The sequence below is a fragment of the Hibiscus syriacus genome, unplaced genomic scaffold (assembly GCF_006381635.1).
Source record: "Hibiscus syriacus cultivar Baekdansim isolate YM2019G1 unplaced genomic scaffold, ASM638163v2 tig00110637_pilon, whole genome shotgun sequence".
Taxonomy (NCBI): Eukaryota; Viridiplantae; Streptophyta; class Magnoliopsida; order Malvales; family Malvaceae; genus Hibiscus; species Hibiscus syriacus.
Genome location: NW_024062808.1, coordinates 1,118,680 through 1,138,712, shown reverse-complemented (window position 1 = coordinate 1,138,712; position 20,033 = coordinate 1,118,680). Strand labels below are relative to the sequence as shown.

At 34.8% G+C, this 20,033-nt stretch overlaps 2 protein-coding genes across 2 annotated transcripts; one reads left to right on the top strand and one right to left on the bottom strand.

Moving 5' to 3' along the window:
* The first annotated feature begins 1,022 nt into the window (after positions 1–1,022).
* Positions 1,023–7,688, top strand: LOC120136890 (flowering time control protein FPA-like). Its single transcript, XM_039152817.1, has 4 exons — positions 1,023–1,134; positions 1,230–1,529; positions 4,973–6,192; positions 6,307–7,688. The coding sequence occupies exons 1-4, from the start codon at positions 1,132–1,134 to the stop codon at positions 7,499–7,501; spliced, it is 2,718 nt and encodes a 905-aa protein (XP_039008748.1). The 5' UTR covers positions 1,023–1,131; the 3' UTR covers positions 7,502–7,688.
* A 2,179-nt stretch (positions 7,689–9,867) lies between these two features.
* On the bottom strand, positions 9,868–18,152 carry LOC120136891. The gene is made up of 7 exons (XM_039152818.1): positions 17,802–18,152; positions 15,318–15,417; positions 14,080–14,145; positions 13,104–13,221; positions 12,148–12,230; positions 11,844–11,905; positions 9,868–10,159 (listed from the first exon to the last, which is right to left on the bottom strand). Exons 1-7 carry the CDS (start codon positions 18,050–18,052, stop codon positions 10,048–10,050), a joined length of 792 nt encoding a protein of 263 aa, XP_039008749.1. The 5' UTR covers positions 18,053–18,152; the 3' UTR covers positions 9,868–10,047.
* Between the last annotated feature and the right edge of the window lie 1,881 nt (positions 18,153–20,033).

Sequence of the window (20,033 nt, the reverse complement as noted above, 5' to 3'; positions counted from 1 at the left end):
AACATTTTAAATTAGTCCTTAAATATTTGAAAATTCTAATTTCATCCCCAAACTATGACTTTCATTCTAAATTAAACTTTTGAACATTCTAATTCCATCTATAAACTATGACACACTTTCTAAAATGGTCTTCAAACCTTTGAATATTCCAATTTCATCCAAATATATAATTAGTTTTAACCATAGTTTAACCTAAATTTGTTTTTTTTCAAACATATAATAATATAACTTGACCTAACTATTTTGTTAACAAGGGATGTGATTCATATATACATATATTTTGGGATGTTAAAAAATTGTATGGGTCAATTTAGAACTAAGGTAGTTTGGAGATGGAATTGAAATGTTCAAAAGTTTGACGACTAATATAAAATGATAGTTAAGTTTTGGGGTGAATTTGGAACATTTAAAGTTTAAGGATCAATTTAAAATGAGGGTCATGGATTGAGGACATGTGATGCAATTAACTCAAAAATTAATTGCATCAAACATCTCACATTATAACTTCCTTTCCAAAATTAGTCTTAATATATTTTAATATTCTAGTTTCCTTCCTAAATTATGACACATTCTAAATTTGCTCTTAAATTTTTGAATGTTTTAATTTCATCTTTAAACTGTGAACATCATTCAAAATTGATCTTCAAAAATTTGAATTATTTAATTTCACCCACAAATTCATCCAAATATATGATTAGTTTCAACCATAGTTCAACTTTTTCTTTCTCAAACACATAATAATATAGCTTGGCCTAATGATTTTATTAACAATGGATGTGATTAGCATACACTGATAGTTTCAGATAAAACTGATATGTTTAAAAGCTTAAGGAATAATTTAGAACGAGATTCGTCACTTGGAGATGAAATTGAAATATTCAAACATTTAAAGAATAGTTTAAAATAGAAGTTATAATTTTGGGGATGAAATTGAAATATTCAAACATTTAGAGGTTAACATAAATAGACGCTATAATTTAAAGATGTATGATACAATTAACTCTTAGAAAAGAAGACGATGAACAAGACATTCCATTCCGTGCTTAGACAGAACCACCTTTATTGATCTTCAAACCCTAAATCGATCTGAGAAGGGGGAAACCCCTAAATAAATTCTTCAGAAAACCCGCCATGGTCAGTTATCTTTCAACTGCAATTTAATCTCCTTTCTCATATATTTCGCTTACATAATCTGTCATCGTTTTGTTATTCTAATGAATTGCTTTCAGTCTGGCCGCGGAGGCAGGGACAGATCGCGGCGTGACCATCCGCCGTCGGGAAGCTCGAGTCGGAGTAACGCGCCGCCGTCGAGACACCTTTGGGTGGGGAATCTATCGCACAGTATACTAGAGCCGGACCTCACAGACCACTTCTTGCAGTTTGGGGAGCTAGAGAGCGTGGCATTCCAGCCTGGTCGAAGCTACGCTTTTATTAATTTTATGAACGATGAAGAAGCTATTTCCGCCACGAGGGAGCTCCAAGGTTTCCCCGTTGCGGGGAATCCGCTTAGGATTGAGTTTGCCAAGGCGGTTAGTCTTGAACCATTACTAATATTACTTGTTTTTTTCTGGAATTAATTTAAATTTGATTGAATCTCCAAAATTTGTGTGTTTAGTAGCTGATGTTTGGCAGGGAAGTCAAAATAAGTTAAAGAATCAAGATCTTAAAAAATAGACATAACTCAACCACATGAAAAACGAAAGAGAAGTTGAAATTAAGGTAGAAATGGGAAAGATGAATATCATCTTGGCTTTGCTTTAAGGCCCTGTTTGATTGCAATTATTTTAGCTGCTTGCATAACTTATTCCGGAAACAAAAAAAGTAAAGCAAAAAGCTTCTGTCTTAATCCCAAAAGTTCAACTTGTTTTAGTAACAAAGGAAAAATAATAGGTCCACAACCCAAATTACCTCAAATGTTTATATTCTCGGGGATTCATTCCATAACAACTAATATCATATCAGGAATATGGGGGGACATCATAATAAAGATTCTATTTCACTTGAATTATATAGTTCTTTGTGAGTAAGCTCATTTTTATTTGTTTATTCCTCCCTATACCAGCAACTTTAAGTATCTAATATCCTCCACCATATCACCATTTCATCTGCAAAGTTTGCCTTAAATAACAACTTATAATAACCAAAGCACCTAGCGTTAAGATGTTTGATAAGGTTTAGGGTGGTCTTCCCAACTACATAAACAGCCTATAAACCTTTTCTTGTCTGGTAATTAGTTTCTTCCGCCCACTCGCCTGATTGAGTTCATACTCAATTATGTCAAGAATAATCATATAAAAAAGAAAAAAGAAGAGTAAAATATTTCCATCCATGATTGGCCACTCGTATAATTTCAACGTGTTGAATGCATTTTCATCCATGATGTTGCTTTTGAAATCGTGCTATTCACTCCCACTGCACCACTCAGATTTCAAAAGATATTTGCTTAACCATAAAACTCAAGGAGGGGTTCTCCATGACAAGGGATGCGTTATTTTGTCAATAAGCTCTCTTCCTTGCTTTGTTATTTTCTCTATTCATTCCAAGCACTCAGCATAAATTGCACAGTTTCAATCCGTATGATGTCAGATTATAGCTTCTAGCGACTTTAAAAAGTTGATTAGCTGTTAACTTCATCAATTTCAGACCAGTTAATTGGTGTATTATTCATGCGATTGTAACTTGAATGGAAACGAGTTCGCAAGTGAATCTGTTGCCATATTGTGCAATTCTTTCATGATATTGCCAAGCAAAACAGGTACTATGAATAGATGTTTGCTGCCATACTATTTAGATCGATTCCTTGCACTTAATCATCATGGGAAAACAGCTTTTGAAGTTTAAACTGTTGAATATGATGGTTAAAGTTTATTGACCTAGAACAGTGTACGTACCAGTGTCATCATCAATGCTATTGATACTGGAATTGTATCCTGTACATCTATCTGACAAATTTTTCTTCATGAAAAGTTAGAGAACTACCCAAGACACAGCGTTTTTTATTGCATAATGAAATATTCCTCAACTCCATGTTCCATGGAGATGCTCACGCCTGCAGACACTTGAAATAAACGTAGGTTTTTGGGTTAAGTAGGTTGTTTCTCTAATAAGTATTCTAGGCCCTTTTTGTGCTATACGATCTAGAATACTCCCATGTCTGCTGGTATCTTGAAGCATACCATGGTTTGCATTCAAGCATGAGTGAATAACTGATGATAATGTAACGTTAACAAGATTCAGGGGCCACAGGAATGATGGAACAAAAAGAAATGGAGGAAAATGACCTGAATTGATGATTACCGGATTTTGAATAGAAGCACCGTTCTAAGTTGAAATTTCAAAAACGTACATGCACTGTAGTGGAAGTGGTAAGCTGTAGAAGGAAGATCATTGTCATTGATTTATGATAAATTTATAGTAGTAACTTTGGAGCAGATTGCACAATCTATAGCAAAAAGAGCCATAAAATTTCCATTATAATCTACAAAGTCTCCAAAAATCTATTTTTTTCACAATATAAGTAACTTAAGGTAGCCAAATTTGGAAAGCAACATGTTTCTCAAATGCTATCAGATGTGATAGCTAGCTTTCAGGGCCCTTATCTGTATTTTCTCTAAATTGTTTCCATATGAGCCGGAACAGCCTAAATCCAGAATTACTCTCAACTCAGTGCATCATGGAACATGAGATATAGACATGTACCCTGTCTTCCTTGTGCTGTTGATATGCCTCTGGATACCAGACACACTGTTAATCCCGTAGTCTAAGTTCAAATTGTTGATTGCGAAGAATGACTGAAAAGTAGCTTTCAGTGCTGAAATGATCCCTAATGTCATAATTATTATCTTACTACATTTTTCAAGATTCAATTCTGCGAAAAAGAACAACAAAGCCAGGATGGCATAAAAAAATCAAGCAAGCTTTAGTGTCCGATTGCTTTAAATCTGTATCTCTTTGTTTCTGGTTGTAGAAGTTCTAGGTAGTCCTGTACCGCTGGCAGCCATTGCTTTCTATATTTAAACTCAAAACTCCATTATGAAAATATCTTGTGATATGAGTTCTTTGACCAAGGCTTACAGGATTAGACATGGGAACTATTATTGACTTGCTTTTCTGCAAATCTCAGTGATCACATTTAGTAAGAAGTTATGAAAACCTATCTATTTTTACAAGATTGATGTTTTCCACTTATGATGATGCATCCCTCAGTTGCACATGGTTTATATGTTTTTTTGTTAATCTTCTCAATAAACATTAAGGTGTAGTTGTGCTTGTGACTGACCCCCAGTTTACGATGCAATTACATGTGTTACTGTGCTGTGAATGCATGGCATAATTTTTCACTTATGATGAGATATGTATATGGGTGTACCAATATTTTGTTTGTTAGATCAGGGAGGTGTGCTTTCTGTGTAAAGGGAAGTGTTGTTAGCTTATTAATGTTTTTAACCCATACTCTGAGCACTGTGGGCATCACAGTTCTGTACTAGGGCCTGCATGATAAAAGTTTAGTTGCTTTTGTATTATTTATTAGGAGATTTGGAGTATGCATGTGAGTGAATAGAAGCAAGTGCTAATCAAGAAAATAAATTTCCTCCCATCAAGTTTTGTGAAAGTTCATAGAGGCTTGGTTATTATTGTTTTTGGAGGTCATATGTAGTTGATCCTTCGACAATGAAACACTATTAGTTCATGAGAGTGGAAAAAAAATTAATATGATGTTTACGAATCCCTGGAATTATTCTATAGAGCATTTGACTCATAGTTCATGTCTATAGTGTGGCTACTACAGGAAATGGTTAGGTGTGCCTGTACTATTACAGATGCACAATTTAATTTCTTTCTCCATATCCATCCGCTCGAATTCTCAACCTTTTTTTTAGTTTGAAAATTTACCAATCTAGATTAAAAATTATATAAGATTGCTTTTGTGAGGATCAGTTTTCCCCTTAGCTGGTGATGTTCTTAATTACAGGATAAGTCATCAACACCATCACGTGATGAGGACTACTGGCAATGTAGAGATGATCAACGCTCTAAAGTAAGAGGGTCACCTTTCTCTCCAAGGGACAATAGAGCACGTCGTGCTAGTCCTGAACGTTTTACCCTTGACAGATCAAAGGGGAATGATAGAAGTGGAGATCCCAGTGAGGTCCTATGGATAGGATTTCCAGCTTCATTGAAAGTGAATGAAATGATTTTGAGAAAGGCTTTCTCCCCATTCGGTGAGATAGAGAAGATTACTGTGTTTCCAGGACGTAGTTACGCTTTTGTTCGTTTTAGGCGTTTATCGTCAGCTTGCAGGGCAAAAGAAACTCTTCAGGGGAAGCTATTTGGTAATCCCCGTGTGCATATTTGTTTTGCAAAAAGTGATGGTGGGTCATCCACCAGTGGAAGGGGCTCAGTGAATGCCCCCAGCTCTCCTCGCTTCAGGTCGAATGGTCGCTTGGGGTCTTCTGAGAACTTTCTGCGCAACAGGAGTTTTGTGGACTTACCAGAAGATGCAAGCATCGGATCTCCTTATATGTCAAATTACGATGCCGGTGATAGTGATGTCTATAGTTTCAAGAGGAAAGGTAGTTCATGGACTGGTGAAAATACATATGAACCCTGGAGGTATGGAGATGGGGAACCTGATCCTCGAGTACCCCAAGATATGTATGAGCATAGTAAAAGTCCAACGAGGTACCATGATTTTCCTCCAAAATTACCTCAGAAAAATGCATTCCCTGAAGAACCTTGGGATATGCCTGAAGACGACTATCCGGTGCATGGAACCAAGAAAATGAGAACCGTTTCCTTTCCTCCCGAGAAAGAGTTGCCAGAATACTCTTTATCTGATCTTGAACAAGAAAAACATGTTTTTCCAAGGATGCTCTCTGATATTCCTCAACCTGAAGCCTTTGGTAAGAACTTTGAGCCTGCATCTTTAGGGTATAAACAAATTCCTGATCGGCCAACGAGTTTTACTCCAACTCGTGGAGAAAGGAACGGTCACTGGAAACCATCTTATGATGGTTTTCCTGAAGGTTCTGGTTCTATACAATCAAATATAGTTGAGAAGAAAAGATTCACTCGGGAGCTGGATCAGCCATCAATTAAAGAGTGGAAATGGGAGGGGACAATAGCCAAGGGTGGAACACCAGTATGTCGTGCTCGCTGCTTTCCTGTTGGAAAAGTCCTCGACATGGCACTGTAAGTAGGAAAATGTCCTTTCTCTGACATAGTTTTTCCGATAGCATCATTTCCATTTACCCCCATCCTTCGGACTTGTACAGATAACTTATTAGCCCTACCTTGATGCTGCAGGCCTGAATTCTTAGATTGCACAGCTAGGACTGGTTTAGACATGCTTGCAAAGCATTATTATCAAGCATCTGGTGCTTGGGTTGTTTTCTTCGTTCCGGAAAATGATGCTGACATGGGATTCTATAACGAATTCATGAATTACCTGGGAGAGAAGCAGCGAGCGGCTATTGCTAAATTAGACGATGTAACCACTTTATTTCTTGTACCACCATCGGATTTTTCCGAGAAAATACTGAAAGTGCCTGGGAAACTGAGCATTTCAGGTGTTATTTTGAGATTAGATCACTCTGGTTCCATTGATTCTGCTCATCCAAGCGAAAGAAGCGATTCAAACCTATTGCCAATTCATGGTGACACATCTTATGCAAAGCCATCAATGACTTCAGGTTCTTTTCCGTCTCTGACTTATCCAGAATTCAGTAGGCAAGGAATTAAAGGCATCTCCCATCCAGGGAATGGGGCAACAGCAGCTCCTCCTGTTTCACTTTCCGGGTCTGCTCATTCCGTCGGAAATGTATCAGACTTGTATAATGAGCATAGGCATGATTACGCACCCCAGCAAAACGCAATGTATGGACCAGGTTGGTCTTCTCACGATCAGCAGCATCCGGTTTCCATCAACAGAAATGCACCCCAAGTTTCTGGCTTTGATCCAGCAATTCCGGGGCATCAATCAATTATGCCGAGAGCAGCGCAAGAAACATACTCTAGTACAGGTGGAAGTTCCGGGATTCCATTTTCTGGAAATAGCAACCCCTCTCTGCCTGAATTCAAATCTTCGTCTATGCCGGTTAGTGCCCTTCAACCAGAACAACTAGCACAACTAGCATCATCTCTTATCGGTCAGCAAGGACAGGTTGGGAGTGCTGCAGATGCATCGATGGGGGAGAATTTCCGGCACACAAGCACAATGGACCACTCCAACTTGGCGAGACAACCACACGGTTTCGGTTTACAAAGTAACCAGGCTGTTACGGATCTTTCAACATCTCAGTTTTCTCAACTGCAACAGTTGTCACAGCAGCAGGCATCGAATTCGGCTGCTGCAATGTCCCGAGCGACTCAAACAAGTCAGCAACCACACGGTACAGGCATACCGGAGGAAGGCGAAGGCGACCCACAGAAACGCTTGCAAGCGACATTACAGCTGGCAGCAGCTCTTCTTCAACAAATTCAACAAGGGAAAGGGACTTGAACTGCTCACGGATTCAAACTTGACTGTGTTGGGTAAAACACATTACTCTTAGAAAAACAGCTTCATGAAAAATTTCACCTTGTTTCGTATTCCATGGTAACGAGTCTGCTGCTTAGATATGTATTTATTGTTCTTGTTTTGCTAAATTAACAACCTCAACTCCCAAAATAAATAAGCTTTTGTTTTCCTATTATTATTTTACCTTTAAATAATGGTTTAAACGTGGCAGTTGTACTCTAGCTCAGGGTTCAAATAGCGGCCGAATAGCCGTTCAATCGCGGAAAATAACGGTGTGAAGTGGGATCACACCAATAGTGGCGGATCGTGGCCAATCGCGGCAATAGTGGACTGTTATTCCACTATTATTAAGTTATTTTAATTTTTTATTAAAAAAAATCAGCTCATTTGAAAAAAATTCACGATTGCGATATCCGCAATGACAACAATAGCATCATATTCGCAATCGTAATAAACGCGACGTGACCGAAAACGTGATCGCGAACTAGATTTAAAACCATGCTCTAGCTATTAAGCAGGTTGAATGGGTTTGGAGTCGTATAAAAAATATCTAAATTTACGGGGGGCAATAATAAATTATGTACTGTTTCGGTGAATGAGTAATATTATTATTGTAATTATGGTTCGAATTTAAGCTTAAGCACAGATGAATTTGGAATTGAACATGCAAATCACAGTTCATCATTTTACTAATTAAATAAGTTCGATTCTTTTTGGTTCGGCTTAAAAGCATCATTGTCTAAAACTATGCATTTTTTATTGAGTTGAATATTTTTCGGGACGTTTTGTCTCATGAAGATTAATTCGTTGCTTTATTTGTCTCAAGTTATTAATTATGTTAAAAAAAAACACTAGTAAATTACATATTATTGTCTAAAATTACATTAACCATCTTGTACTAAATCAACCAAACATAAAAAAATGAAGAAAATAAAAAAATAGATAATAAAACATTTTATAAAAAACGTAAAAAAATATGTCAACTATAAAAATAAATTACATTAACCATCCTGTACTAAATCAACCAAACATAAAAAAAAATGAAGAAATAAAAAATAGATAATAAAACATTTTATAAAAAACGTAAAAAAATATGTCAACTATAAAAATAAATTACATTAACCATCCTGTACTAAATCAACCAAACATAAAAAAAATGGGGAAAATATTTTTCATAAAATAAATTACCTGAAACAAAAAGGACTTGGTGCTAACCACTTATGAAAACATGTCAACTTGTACCAAAATCATATTTTATATAAATTTTGAGGCCTTTTCATACTATATTAGTTTTGTGTCACTCATATGCATTGATATCATGTCAATAAAATCCAGGTTAGACCATCTCTATTTATAGAGTACTTGCTTAAAAGATAACTTAATCCTTGGACTTAAAGTCTAATCTAATAGGACCAACATCCAGTCAAAAAACTGAGTTATTAAAAGATAGATCTTATATATTGAAAAATAATATATTTGTCCACAATATTATTTTTTTATATTAATAAATACTATACTTACGAAAATTATTTTAAAATATAAGTTTGATATAATAATTATATTAATTACATGTTAATCATATTTTTTCCTTTAAAATTATTTTTTAAAGATAACGAGCCTCGTTAAAAATCCCTCCTACCCAACACAAAGTGTTGGTCCCACGAAGTCGAGCTATATTGAATTAAATAAAATGCACATCGTTCAATACCTTCAAAGAAATAATCTTTGAAAAAATTGAGTCAAAAAAAAATGAAGACAAAGAAAGAAAAGTCCATTTAGCTAAACAATCACTAACCACATTGCAAGAACACTGAACTAAAGAAATATGAAAATCAAGAAAGTACTTCAAACGATTTTTGGCTTGTTGAATTGATATCATGTCAATAAAATTCAGGTTAGACCATCTCTATTTAGAGTACCTGCTTAAAAGATAACTTAATCTTTGGACTTAAAGTCTAATCTAATGGGACCAACAACCAGTTGGTCTAATAGGATAAGACATTGAGTCTCTTAAGTAAGGTCAGGGATTTGAATCCTAACGTTTACGAATGGAGCAAATTGGATTGAGAGGGTCGCCTCTGCAATACCCGATCTAGATTAGTCGATCAATATCGAATACCAGGATTAATTCAAAAAAAATCTAATTTATTGGGGGAAATATTGCATTTTTGGTAATTGCCTTAAATATTTCCATGATATGAACTCAACCATGCCAATATAACATCTTGTTCTAGAACCAGTGGTGAACTTTCCTGCCGCACGAGGTTCGACGTACTCGTGTTCGACACATAACAATGACGATGCTACGTTCGTTTGAGGGACAAATATAAGCAATGACAATGCAGAAGGGACTAAATATTCACATGCTACATTGACTAATAGTTCCTAAAATTAATCCAAACTTTAGCAGAGGGGTAAATCATTTGGGGGGGGGGGACACAAGGAAAGCTACTTTAACCAGTTTTTTTAACCTTATTTTTCAGATTTTACTCCGAGACAAATGGTTGGATACGGTAATTCCCCCCGAATCACGATTTCATCTGATGCGATGAATGACTGAGGATGTTGTTGGCAAGTTCTTCGTTTACCTTGACCGGAAGCGGAGGCATTTGCTTCATTACCTCCGGCAGGTCATTCAAACTGGAGAAAAAACACAAGAAAAAGAATCATCGACGTTAAAGATTTACACGATAGGAATACGATGATAAACGATGCATTCATGAAGGATGGAAATTTTTATCCTCCTCTATCAAATAAGGAAGCTACAACAGGATCATCTTTACTCGACATTCCTCTTCGGTCTCCACCGAACATAGGGAGATTAAGATGGGAAGAAATGGAGACACATGGTTATTAATGAGTGAGATTCATCATCATCATCATCCTTGTTCCAATAACCAATCATCTATGCAGTTTCAGACCCAGTAGGTGTCAACCAAAATAAGAGCCAAGGATCAGATTTCACTCTAATTCAGCCATTCGACATAGGGGGAAAATTGATCACTCTAATGGCTATTGCTAGAGGTGTTCACAGGTCGAGCTGCGGCTCAGAAATTTTTCAAATATTTTACCTAAGATCATAAGGGCCAAACCTGACCCGGCCTGAAAAACCAATTCTAATATTAAACAATAATAAAATAATAAATATTTTATAATAAAGTTCAACAAAGTATTAGTATTTTCATTAAAATTTTGATTCAGGTCAGGCCGAACCTGGTAAAATTAGAGAAACATCTAGGGGTGTTCGATCAGTCGGTTTGATTAACCGAGCAAACCAAATTACCAAAAATTCATTACCTGATTTTTTCCCTTTAAACCGTTAGCTGAACTAATTTTTTTTCGAAAATTTTTAACCAAACCGAACCGAACCGAAATTTATAAATAATATATATTAAATATTTAATATTTTCGGTTAATTCGGTCGAAACCGAAGTTTAAGCACTCCTAAGCCTAAGTAATATGTAAATAATATATATAATATGTTAAATATTTAATAATTTCGGTTAATTCGGTTAGTTAACCGATTTCGACCTGAACTAACCGATGACCAAAATTTGAAAAAATCATTAATCGTTAATAACCGATTAAACGAAGAAAAAAAAACTTCGGTTCAGTCGGTTAATTCGGTTAAAACCGAACTATGAACACCCCTAGCAACATCTCGTCCAAACCTATTGGGTTGGGCGGTTAACCCAGTCCTTAGACAGGTCTAGCTATTTTGCTCATGCAATTTTATTTTAAATCCAGTAAATCGTTCCATGTACTTGACTTCTGGGGGACCATGAATCCAAGATATTAATGACAATGAGTCAATGACACAGGCATTTAGACATCTAGATGGGAAAGGCTAAATATTTGATATGCTGATCAATTTTGGTTTCCGAATCTTCACATAACGATAAATCTGAATATCCATACATCAGTAGCAATCAATTTTGCTCAGCAAAAACATAACTAAGGGTGATAACCGTGGCTTGATAACTAGATGACAAGACAAATCTATCTTGCATCAGCATCAGGTGATATATAACTTTAGCACATTACAAGGTGAAAAACAGCTACTCTTTTAACGATAGGTAAATAAGTTTTACCAATGCATAATGATAAAGTAACATGCACAGTAAAGCAAAATAACTACCAAAAAGAAGCTGGGGAGTTGAAACAACTAAAAATACTCTAAAGAGAGAATTTTATCCCATTTCCATATACGAGTGTTTATAAACTTGCACTCGTGTGATAAAAACGCAATTATGATGAAGTCCTATCAACAATTAAAAAGCTTATTAAAGAATCTCGAAATCAAACAATAAAGATAATAACTTACTCATTCATGATCGTGAGTATATTGTCCCGCGCCTTGCATAAGAGATTTATATTATCATGTACCTGCATGGAAAACAAATAGTAATAACACCAATCAATAAAGCAGCCATTAGCTACTAGGGGATTAAGTTCATTTCTGTAAGTCGGTTTCATTTTTTTTTTCTTTCCTTTCCTCTCATTCCATCATTTTATCCTGTTGCCACTTTCAATCAAAACCAACAATGACTGAAAATATTGCTCAGAAGAATTTCTTATGCAAAATTATGGAGGAAAATTTAAGGTAAGTTTGAATCTATAGGCTTCACCTGGAAAGCTGCGAAATTTGAAGAAATCTGATTAAACATTTGAGCGTTTTGTTCAAACAGCTCTCCTGTCACACCACCAATGGCTGAAAAGAAAGTCCAAATTCTTTTAAGGAAAAAAAGTGTAGAGAAAGCAAATTAACTATATTGGCATCTCAAATATGGTTCACTCTTAACTCGTATCTTCATTTTTTCTAAAACAAAATCAGTTAGTAATTCTTAAACCCTTAAGGTTTAGGCTCAATGTGGTCACCAACCCTTGTCAGCTGCAAAGAATTGATGTCCATGCTATCGCTACAGCACAGTTTAAGCTTGATCAAAATTAATAAATTTTTAATAGAAAAACAAGGCTTTTTTATGTTGATTGAGCGTAAAGAGTTCGGCTCAATGTTTCTACCCAGCTGAATTTTTTATAGAGTAAAGTACACAAATGAACCCCGACTATAGGGCGTTGCTTTATTGAGTCCCGACTATTAAAAGTTACAAAATGGTCCTCCAACTATAGGGTATTACTTTGTTGAGTCCCCCGACTATTAAAAGTTACAAAATGGTCACCGACTATGCATATGTTCCAAATTCATCATTTTTCCATTAAAAAATTGACATAGTCTGAGCTGGACGTTAACATACTGAATGAGATGTGATAAAATTTGATCCCAGAATCTCAAACAACTATCATATCTCAGTCAGCATGTTAAGGCCCATCTCAGATGATCGCCAATTTTTTAAAGAAATGACAAATTTGGAGCATATAAATAGTAGGGTGACCATTTTGTAACTTGTAGTACTCGGGGGACATAACAAAGCATTCCCTATGGTCGGAGGACAATTTTGTAACTTATAATAGTCAGTGAACTCAACAAAGTAGTACCTTATAGCCAGGGGACCATTTGTGTACTTCACCCTTTTTTATATTAGCAAAAACACTAAAGCCAACCCTAATGTCAACCAAACCAAACCTTCATATGGGATGCCATCATCGTTGTCCACAGGGATCATTGGTACAGCATATGCAGGACCATTAGGCTGAGCTGTTAAATGAGGCGTAGACATTGCCGAAGAGTCTGTACCCTTTTCCTGTGAAACAATTTCTTTACACACTTGAGGTTTCAAAAACTTCAGTAACCTACCTAAGAAACAAACCATGATGCAAACAGATGAAATGCACAACCAAGAGGGCTGAGAAAACTTTTAATGGGAAGGTGGAGCACTCCCGCTCCCACCCCATTACCAGCTTAACTAAAGAACAATAAGTTAAAGCATGCAGAAAAACACACAAAACAATCAAGAAACTTCTTTAAAAACCTCAAAAGATTTAGTGTGGAATCTCATGAAAAAGATCTATCTATCTATCTAGGTTGAACGTGCTATGAAGTAGCCCTTCTCTGCACAAGTTTCAATTTTTAACCATATCTAGTTAAGCCTCAGACTTCATGCTTTATTTATCTGATAGTTAATACCTGAGGCACAGTGGACAATAATTGTGTTATATAGACCACCTAGTTATTTAACCTTGATTTATTATCTGGTTGCCTCCTGCTGGAATCTTTTCAGGCACACCCTTATTTCAGGAATTTCAATATGCATGTGAAATGGAGCATGATGAGCCATGTAACGATCACAGGAGTGGTGTGCGAAATATGTATACATTTGAAGCAATTGTCACGTCAAGAAAGAAAAAACATGCTATATTCAATCACAGGTAATAATAGCTCAGTGACCACAGAAAACTGATTCAGAATTCAAAGAGAGAATAATAAACCACTAAAGTTACCAAACAGTCTAGGCAATTTTGTCCAAGAAACGATCATAGGGAAAAACTTTCTTCTAAGACATACTTCAAGGAACAATTATGAAATATAAAGCATTGTAGAAGTACATTGCACATATGATTTGTACTAGCATGAAGATTCAGCGGAAAAAGAAACAAAATACCCTTCTGTCTTTACTTTTCCTTGCTGAATTATGATCCTCTTTCCTTCGTTTTCCATTTTCCTTTTTCTGCAAGCATGTCCAACTAGATGATTGTTTGGCACACAAATAGAATATAAATTTATATGGATATTTACTTCAAATACAAGCAAAATGATTATGACACATTATGCTATACAAAATACTCAATGGAGCTACAATTTTTTTTAAGAGAGAGATGCTAGTAGCCAAACTAGCCATAGACCTTTTGTCCAATTTCTGACAAAACTTAGAAAAGAGAAGGAGAAAAATAAGAATGCTTTGAAAACCTATCTCATTAAGTAGTTTTCTGAGGCGTCTTAATAAGCTAAACAAGGAATCCAACATAGTCAGTCTTAAACACAACCGACAGCTAATTTTTGTTCATGAATAATGATAAACATTTTTTACCTACGTTAGGCAACTTTCTTTCTGCTGTAATACACTGAACTTTGAGTAGAACCTTACAGCTATATGTAAGTAGGATTTTTAATATTATATAAAAGTCAAGGACAACTATTAAAGTTGTAATTGAGGTTAATGTCATTGCAATTTAACATTTTAGAATTTTCAATATTATGTGAAATATAATCTAAAATTCATTTCTTACAAAAGTATAGGACAAATATTTAAGCTGGAATTGAGGTTAATGTCATTGCAATCTAATGCATTTTAGTAATTTAATGTTATATGAAATATAATCTAAAATTCATTTCTTACAAAAGTTCATATTACAAATATAAAGCTGGAATTGAAGTTAATGTCACTGCAATTTAAGGCAATTTAGAAGTATTATTTAATAGACATCAATAAGCTTATAGTTGGTTCCACATCCTTATTAGTAGTCCTGTCTCTACCCTTTGGTAAAGACTACACGTCAAATATATCAGACTTTGGGTTCTGCCTCCAGTAAAAACAGGATAACTACATCCCTTTACCCCAAAAGTTTCTCTCGACGTTCACATAAAATGAAACATTTGATCCAAAATAGCCTAGTTACGCCTCCAATAAAATCTGGACAAATACATCCCTTTACCCCAATAGTTTTTCTTCACATTCACGAAAAATGGAACATTTGGTCCAAAATAATCAACTTATAACCAGATAAATTGCTCTGAACAAGGACAAATTATGGGTTAATCATGAAATCCTTTAATCAATTTTCAAGAACCTCATTGGTTCCAAATCTTTTTAAAACATACAATTTGAAATGAACAACTTACAGATATCCATCTACAACGCAATGCCACCTCCCGAACTGTTTTATCCTTCAACTGCTTCGCGATCTTTGCATAGCGAACAATGGTCGAATCTGAAGCAAACCTGCAAACAGAGATATTGCAAGACATATTTGTTGATTAATTGCGCTGCCTTCTTTTATCAAAGGCAAGTGAAGAAATATAAAAGGAATAAATATTGTTCACAACCAAATAACAGGAGAATATCAAGTATGCCTAAGACTCAACCAGGAGAAAACACATTGCACATTATTTATTAATTTCTTGCATAGCAATTTACAGAAACAAGCAACATGTATGACAGAAGTTCTTATGTAAGCCAGCATCAAAATTAAGCTTTTACTTTAGATTTCTTACAAGGTAGTAACATGAGAGATTCAGATTCATAACCACCAGAACCACTGCCTAAATTCACATATCAAACATAGTTTAAACAAAGAAACAGGCCGCTTTAAATGGATCCAGCATGCTAATAGTTCTATATTGGAAATATTAGTTGTTCTAAAAGATCACAACAGCATAAATGCAAAGTTACAAGAAGAAATCAGTGACTAAACTTCAAGATGAAAAACGAATCCTGTCCACTTATTTATTGTGATCACAGTGCCTGGAATAATTGCATTGTGTTAGAGAGCAAGCTCATCGATAAGGTGGAGAACTTCATAAATATAATTCATAACAACTCAAGCAACCTTATTGTATTCATCAACCATGTTCGTCCCAAGCTTGCAGAATATACTGGAATTCCCCGTAGAATCAAATTAGCTAAAGGTGTGTGTTCATGAGCCCAGGAATCTGGTACCACAAACAAGATGTTCGAATAAGAACATCCATGCCCAGAGTAATAAACTATTCATACAAAATGGGTCATACCCATTGATTAGTGGTGAAGAGTTTTAACCATAGTTTATCTCCTAACCATCCCATTAAATAACTGGAAGATTCATTCCTGTGAGGTGTTACCCTGCCATATTGTGATGCGTTTCCAATGCCAATAAAAAAATAAACCATACAATGGTATTTAACCTCCAGAAAACTGCCAAGCATACTCATAACTAAAAGTAGTATACCATTCACTTAAATGGAGAGTCTATGATACTATATATAGCATAAATTTTGACCCGAGGAAGAAAAAGTTAATACAGAAGCATGTTGTACCAAAACTAAAGACATAAAGTAGTTAACCAAATGTCTTTTACAAAGAACTCCTTGTCTTTAAAGTATAGAACAATGCAAAATCATCAAGGATTGGGCAACTAACACAGAGAGAAAGACACACCTAAATACGTCCAAGGAACAAAGAAATAAAGGAAGAATAAAATAATCTCCTCCTTTCCCTTGAACCTACGAATCAAAATTTAGCAACAAGCATACTTGCAAGAACCGAAAAGTACTCGCATCAACAAAGACAATAATTTATTTCGCATCTGAGAATCAAGTATAAAACTTGAAAATCAAAATAATTAATGTGTAAACAATAATATTTCCAGATTCCACTTTCTTTAAAGCTTATTAAAGTAAGATGAGCTGAAGCACAACAAGTGTGAGTAACGAGTTCCGTCCAGTAAAAAAATGAAAGAAACAAAACGATAAAAGATGCAAACAAAAATGAAACGTTGAAGACGGAGAGGGAGAGGGAGCTCACTTGACTAGCAAATCTTCGAGCATCGTTTGTTCTTCAGGAATCCAATCAAGGGAGATGCCAGGGTTGTGCCTTAACGCGGACTGAGTATTAGACGGGACGGCGGCGGCGGCTGCGGAGGATGTATTACCCCCGCTGTTGTTCGAATTGACGGAAACGCCATTGGCTGGTGGTGGAGGAGGCGGCAATAAAAAAAATAAACCATACAATGGTATTTAACCTCCAGAAACTGCCAAGCATACTCATACTAAAAGTAGTATACCATTCACTTAATGGAGAGTCTATTATACTATATAGCATAAATTTTGACCCGAGGAAGAAAAGTTAATACAGAAGCATGTTTTACCAAACTAAAGACATAAAGTAGTTAACCAAATGTCTTTTACAAAGAACTCCTTGTCTTTAAAGTATAGAAAAATGCAAAATCATCAAGGATTGGGCAACTAACACAGAGAGAAAGACACACCTAAATACGTCCAAGGAACAAAGAATTAAAGGAAGAATAAAATAATCTCCTCCTTTCCCTTGAACCTACGAATCAAAATTTAGCAACAAGCATACTTGCAAGAACCGAAAAGTACTCGCATCAACAAAGACAATAATTTATTTCGCATCTGAGAATCAAGTATAAACTTGAAAATCAAATATTAAGTGTAACAATAATATTTCCAGATTCCACTTTCTTTAAAGCTTATTAAAGTAAGATGAGCTGAAGCACAACAAGTGTGAGTAACGAGTTCCGTCCAGTAAAAAAATGAAAGAAACAAAACGATAAAAGATGCAAACAAAAATGAAACATTGAAGACGGAGAGGGAGAGGGAGCTCACTTGACTAGCAAATCTTCGAGCATCGTTTGTTCTTCAGGAATCCAATCAAGGGAGATGCCAGGGTTGTGCCTTAACGCGGACTGAGTATCAGACGGGACGGCGGCGGCGGCGGCGGCTGCGGAGGATGTATTACCCCCGCTGTTGTTCGAATTGACGGAAACGCCATTGGCTGGTGGTGGAGGCGGCGGCGTTACGTTCTGGTTCGACGAACCTTCCTGATTATTCCCCGTCGGATTCGCACTCGCAGCCATTAATCATAAAAAAAAAGAGTCTAAAATCCTCTGTTTCTATGAAATTCTAACGTTGGGGCTTAGGAATTGGAAATTTATTTATTATTTGGAGTAATTATGATATAAACTCTTAATTATAAAACACCTAATTTAGGTTTATTTTCTGGGTTTAATATTTTTTTCGTTAAAGGAAATATCTACCGCTTTAGATATTATCATTTCAAGTGTTTGATTTATTACATTTGTTAAAAAAAATTCATCAACCTCTTAAAATATGACATATGGTGCATTTATAATTTTTTTTAAATTTAAATTAAAAATAATTAAAACTATTATTATTTTTCAAAAAATTTCTAAAATCTCTAAAAAAATTAAAATCTTTAATCCAAATGTATCAACTTCGTCTTCGACTGTCTCTATATGCTATTACCCCTGTCGACCGTCTATTTATGTGTCATTGATCGATCATCCCCTTATCATAATCTCAGTCTCCTAAATATAATCCCTAAATCACAATACTCAAATTCTTACATTTCAATTGAATTGCATGATTGTCGATAGAAAAGTGATTAATTGTTGATGGTAATAGTAATCAGCGTTAAAATTGATTTTGGGATTTGAGATTTTAGGAATATTTTAGAATTTTACAAATTTTGAGGCATTTTCTGGAGAAAAAAAAATTGAAGTTTTATTTATAATTTATAAAATTCATTTTTTAAAAATATAAGAATTAAGTCACACGTTCAATACTATTTGGTTGACTAATTTTACAAATGTTGTTATCATCGTCTAGCCCATTTTATTTAATTTAAAAATAAGTATTAAAATTAAAAAATATGAAAATTTATTAAATATTTAATCAGATAGGAACCGAACTAAAGAAGAAGAATTTATTGTTCTCATTTTTTGGTATAATAACAATTTATGTTTAAATACCTAATAAGCCATTGTATTTTTTTTAAAAGTTCAATATTTCATCTCTTGCCGATATTTAATTTTGTCTTCCTCTCTACTTACAGGCTTGCATGATGGAGGAGGGAATGCTAACCTAAAAATGCGAATATTTTTTTAATACAAAGGCGGGCATCGAAGTAAATCGATATTATTTTTTAAAACTTTGCATACATAATGAATTTTAAATTAAATAAAACCTTCAATTCAAATTTTTCAATTTTTAAATATAGGGTAATCGACTAGGTACCAATTTCTGGGCGTTGTGGGGTGTTAATCATTCTCCACGCTAACTAACTCATGAACCCGATTTCTGATTTTTTGCAGACAAAACTGGTATTTTTGATAAAATAAAATATTTTATTAAAATTACCTAATTTTAAGTGTTACAAGTGCACCTTAAAAATGGTTGATGGTGACTCTCGACATTTCACAAATCTTGTCAAAGAAAACTCCATCATTTTTTAAAAGTCGTAATATTTTTCCCACTTGGGTTAAAAACGGTGTCGTCAATTCTAAACTATTTGATTTAAATTCAAATATAATTCTAATAAAAAGAAAACTAATGATATCTTAATTGTTTCCGAAAGATTAAGGTTTTAATTTTTTTAATAGTTTGGGTTGATTATAAGGTACTATATGTTTAAAATTTTTCTTAGTTGTGAATAATGAACACATACTCTTCAGATATAAGTACTCGAATTCATATTTTATATGGAGAATAACATTCTTTGTTACTACTGGGATCACTCAATGGGTTTAAAGTTTTTGATTTTTTTTACAAAAGGTTTTAGATTTTTTTATTAGTCTAGTGTCTAGTAATATCTGTTTTAAAGACTCCTAATCGTGTGACAATGAACGCTCAAATATCATGCAGTCACTGGTGCTGAAACCCGAAACCTCTAGCTATCCCTTTAACAACCAAGGTAGTTTGATTCATGCTAAAATTTTAAAATTTTGAGTATATATGTTCATGTATTACTATATAAATATTACGTATGATAGTTCATATTTATACGAAATTAAGTCACATAAAGGATGGATCAAGTAA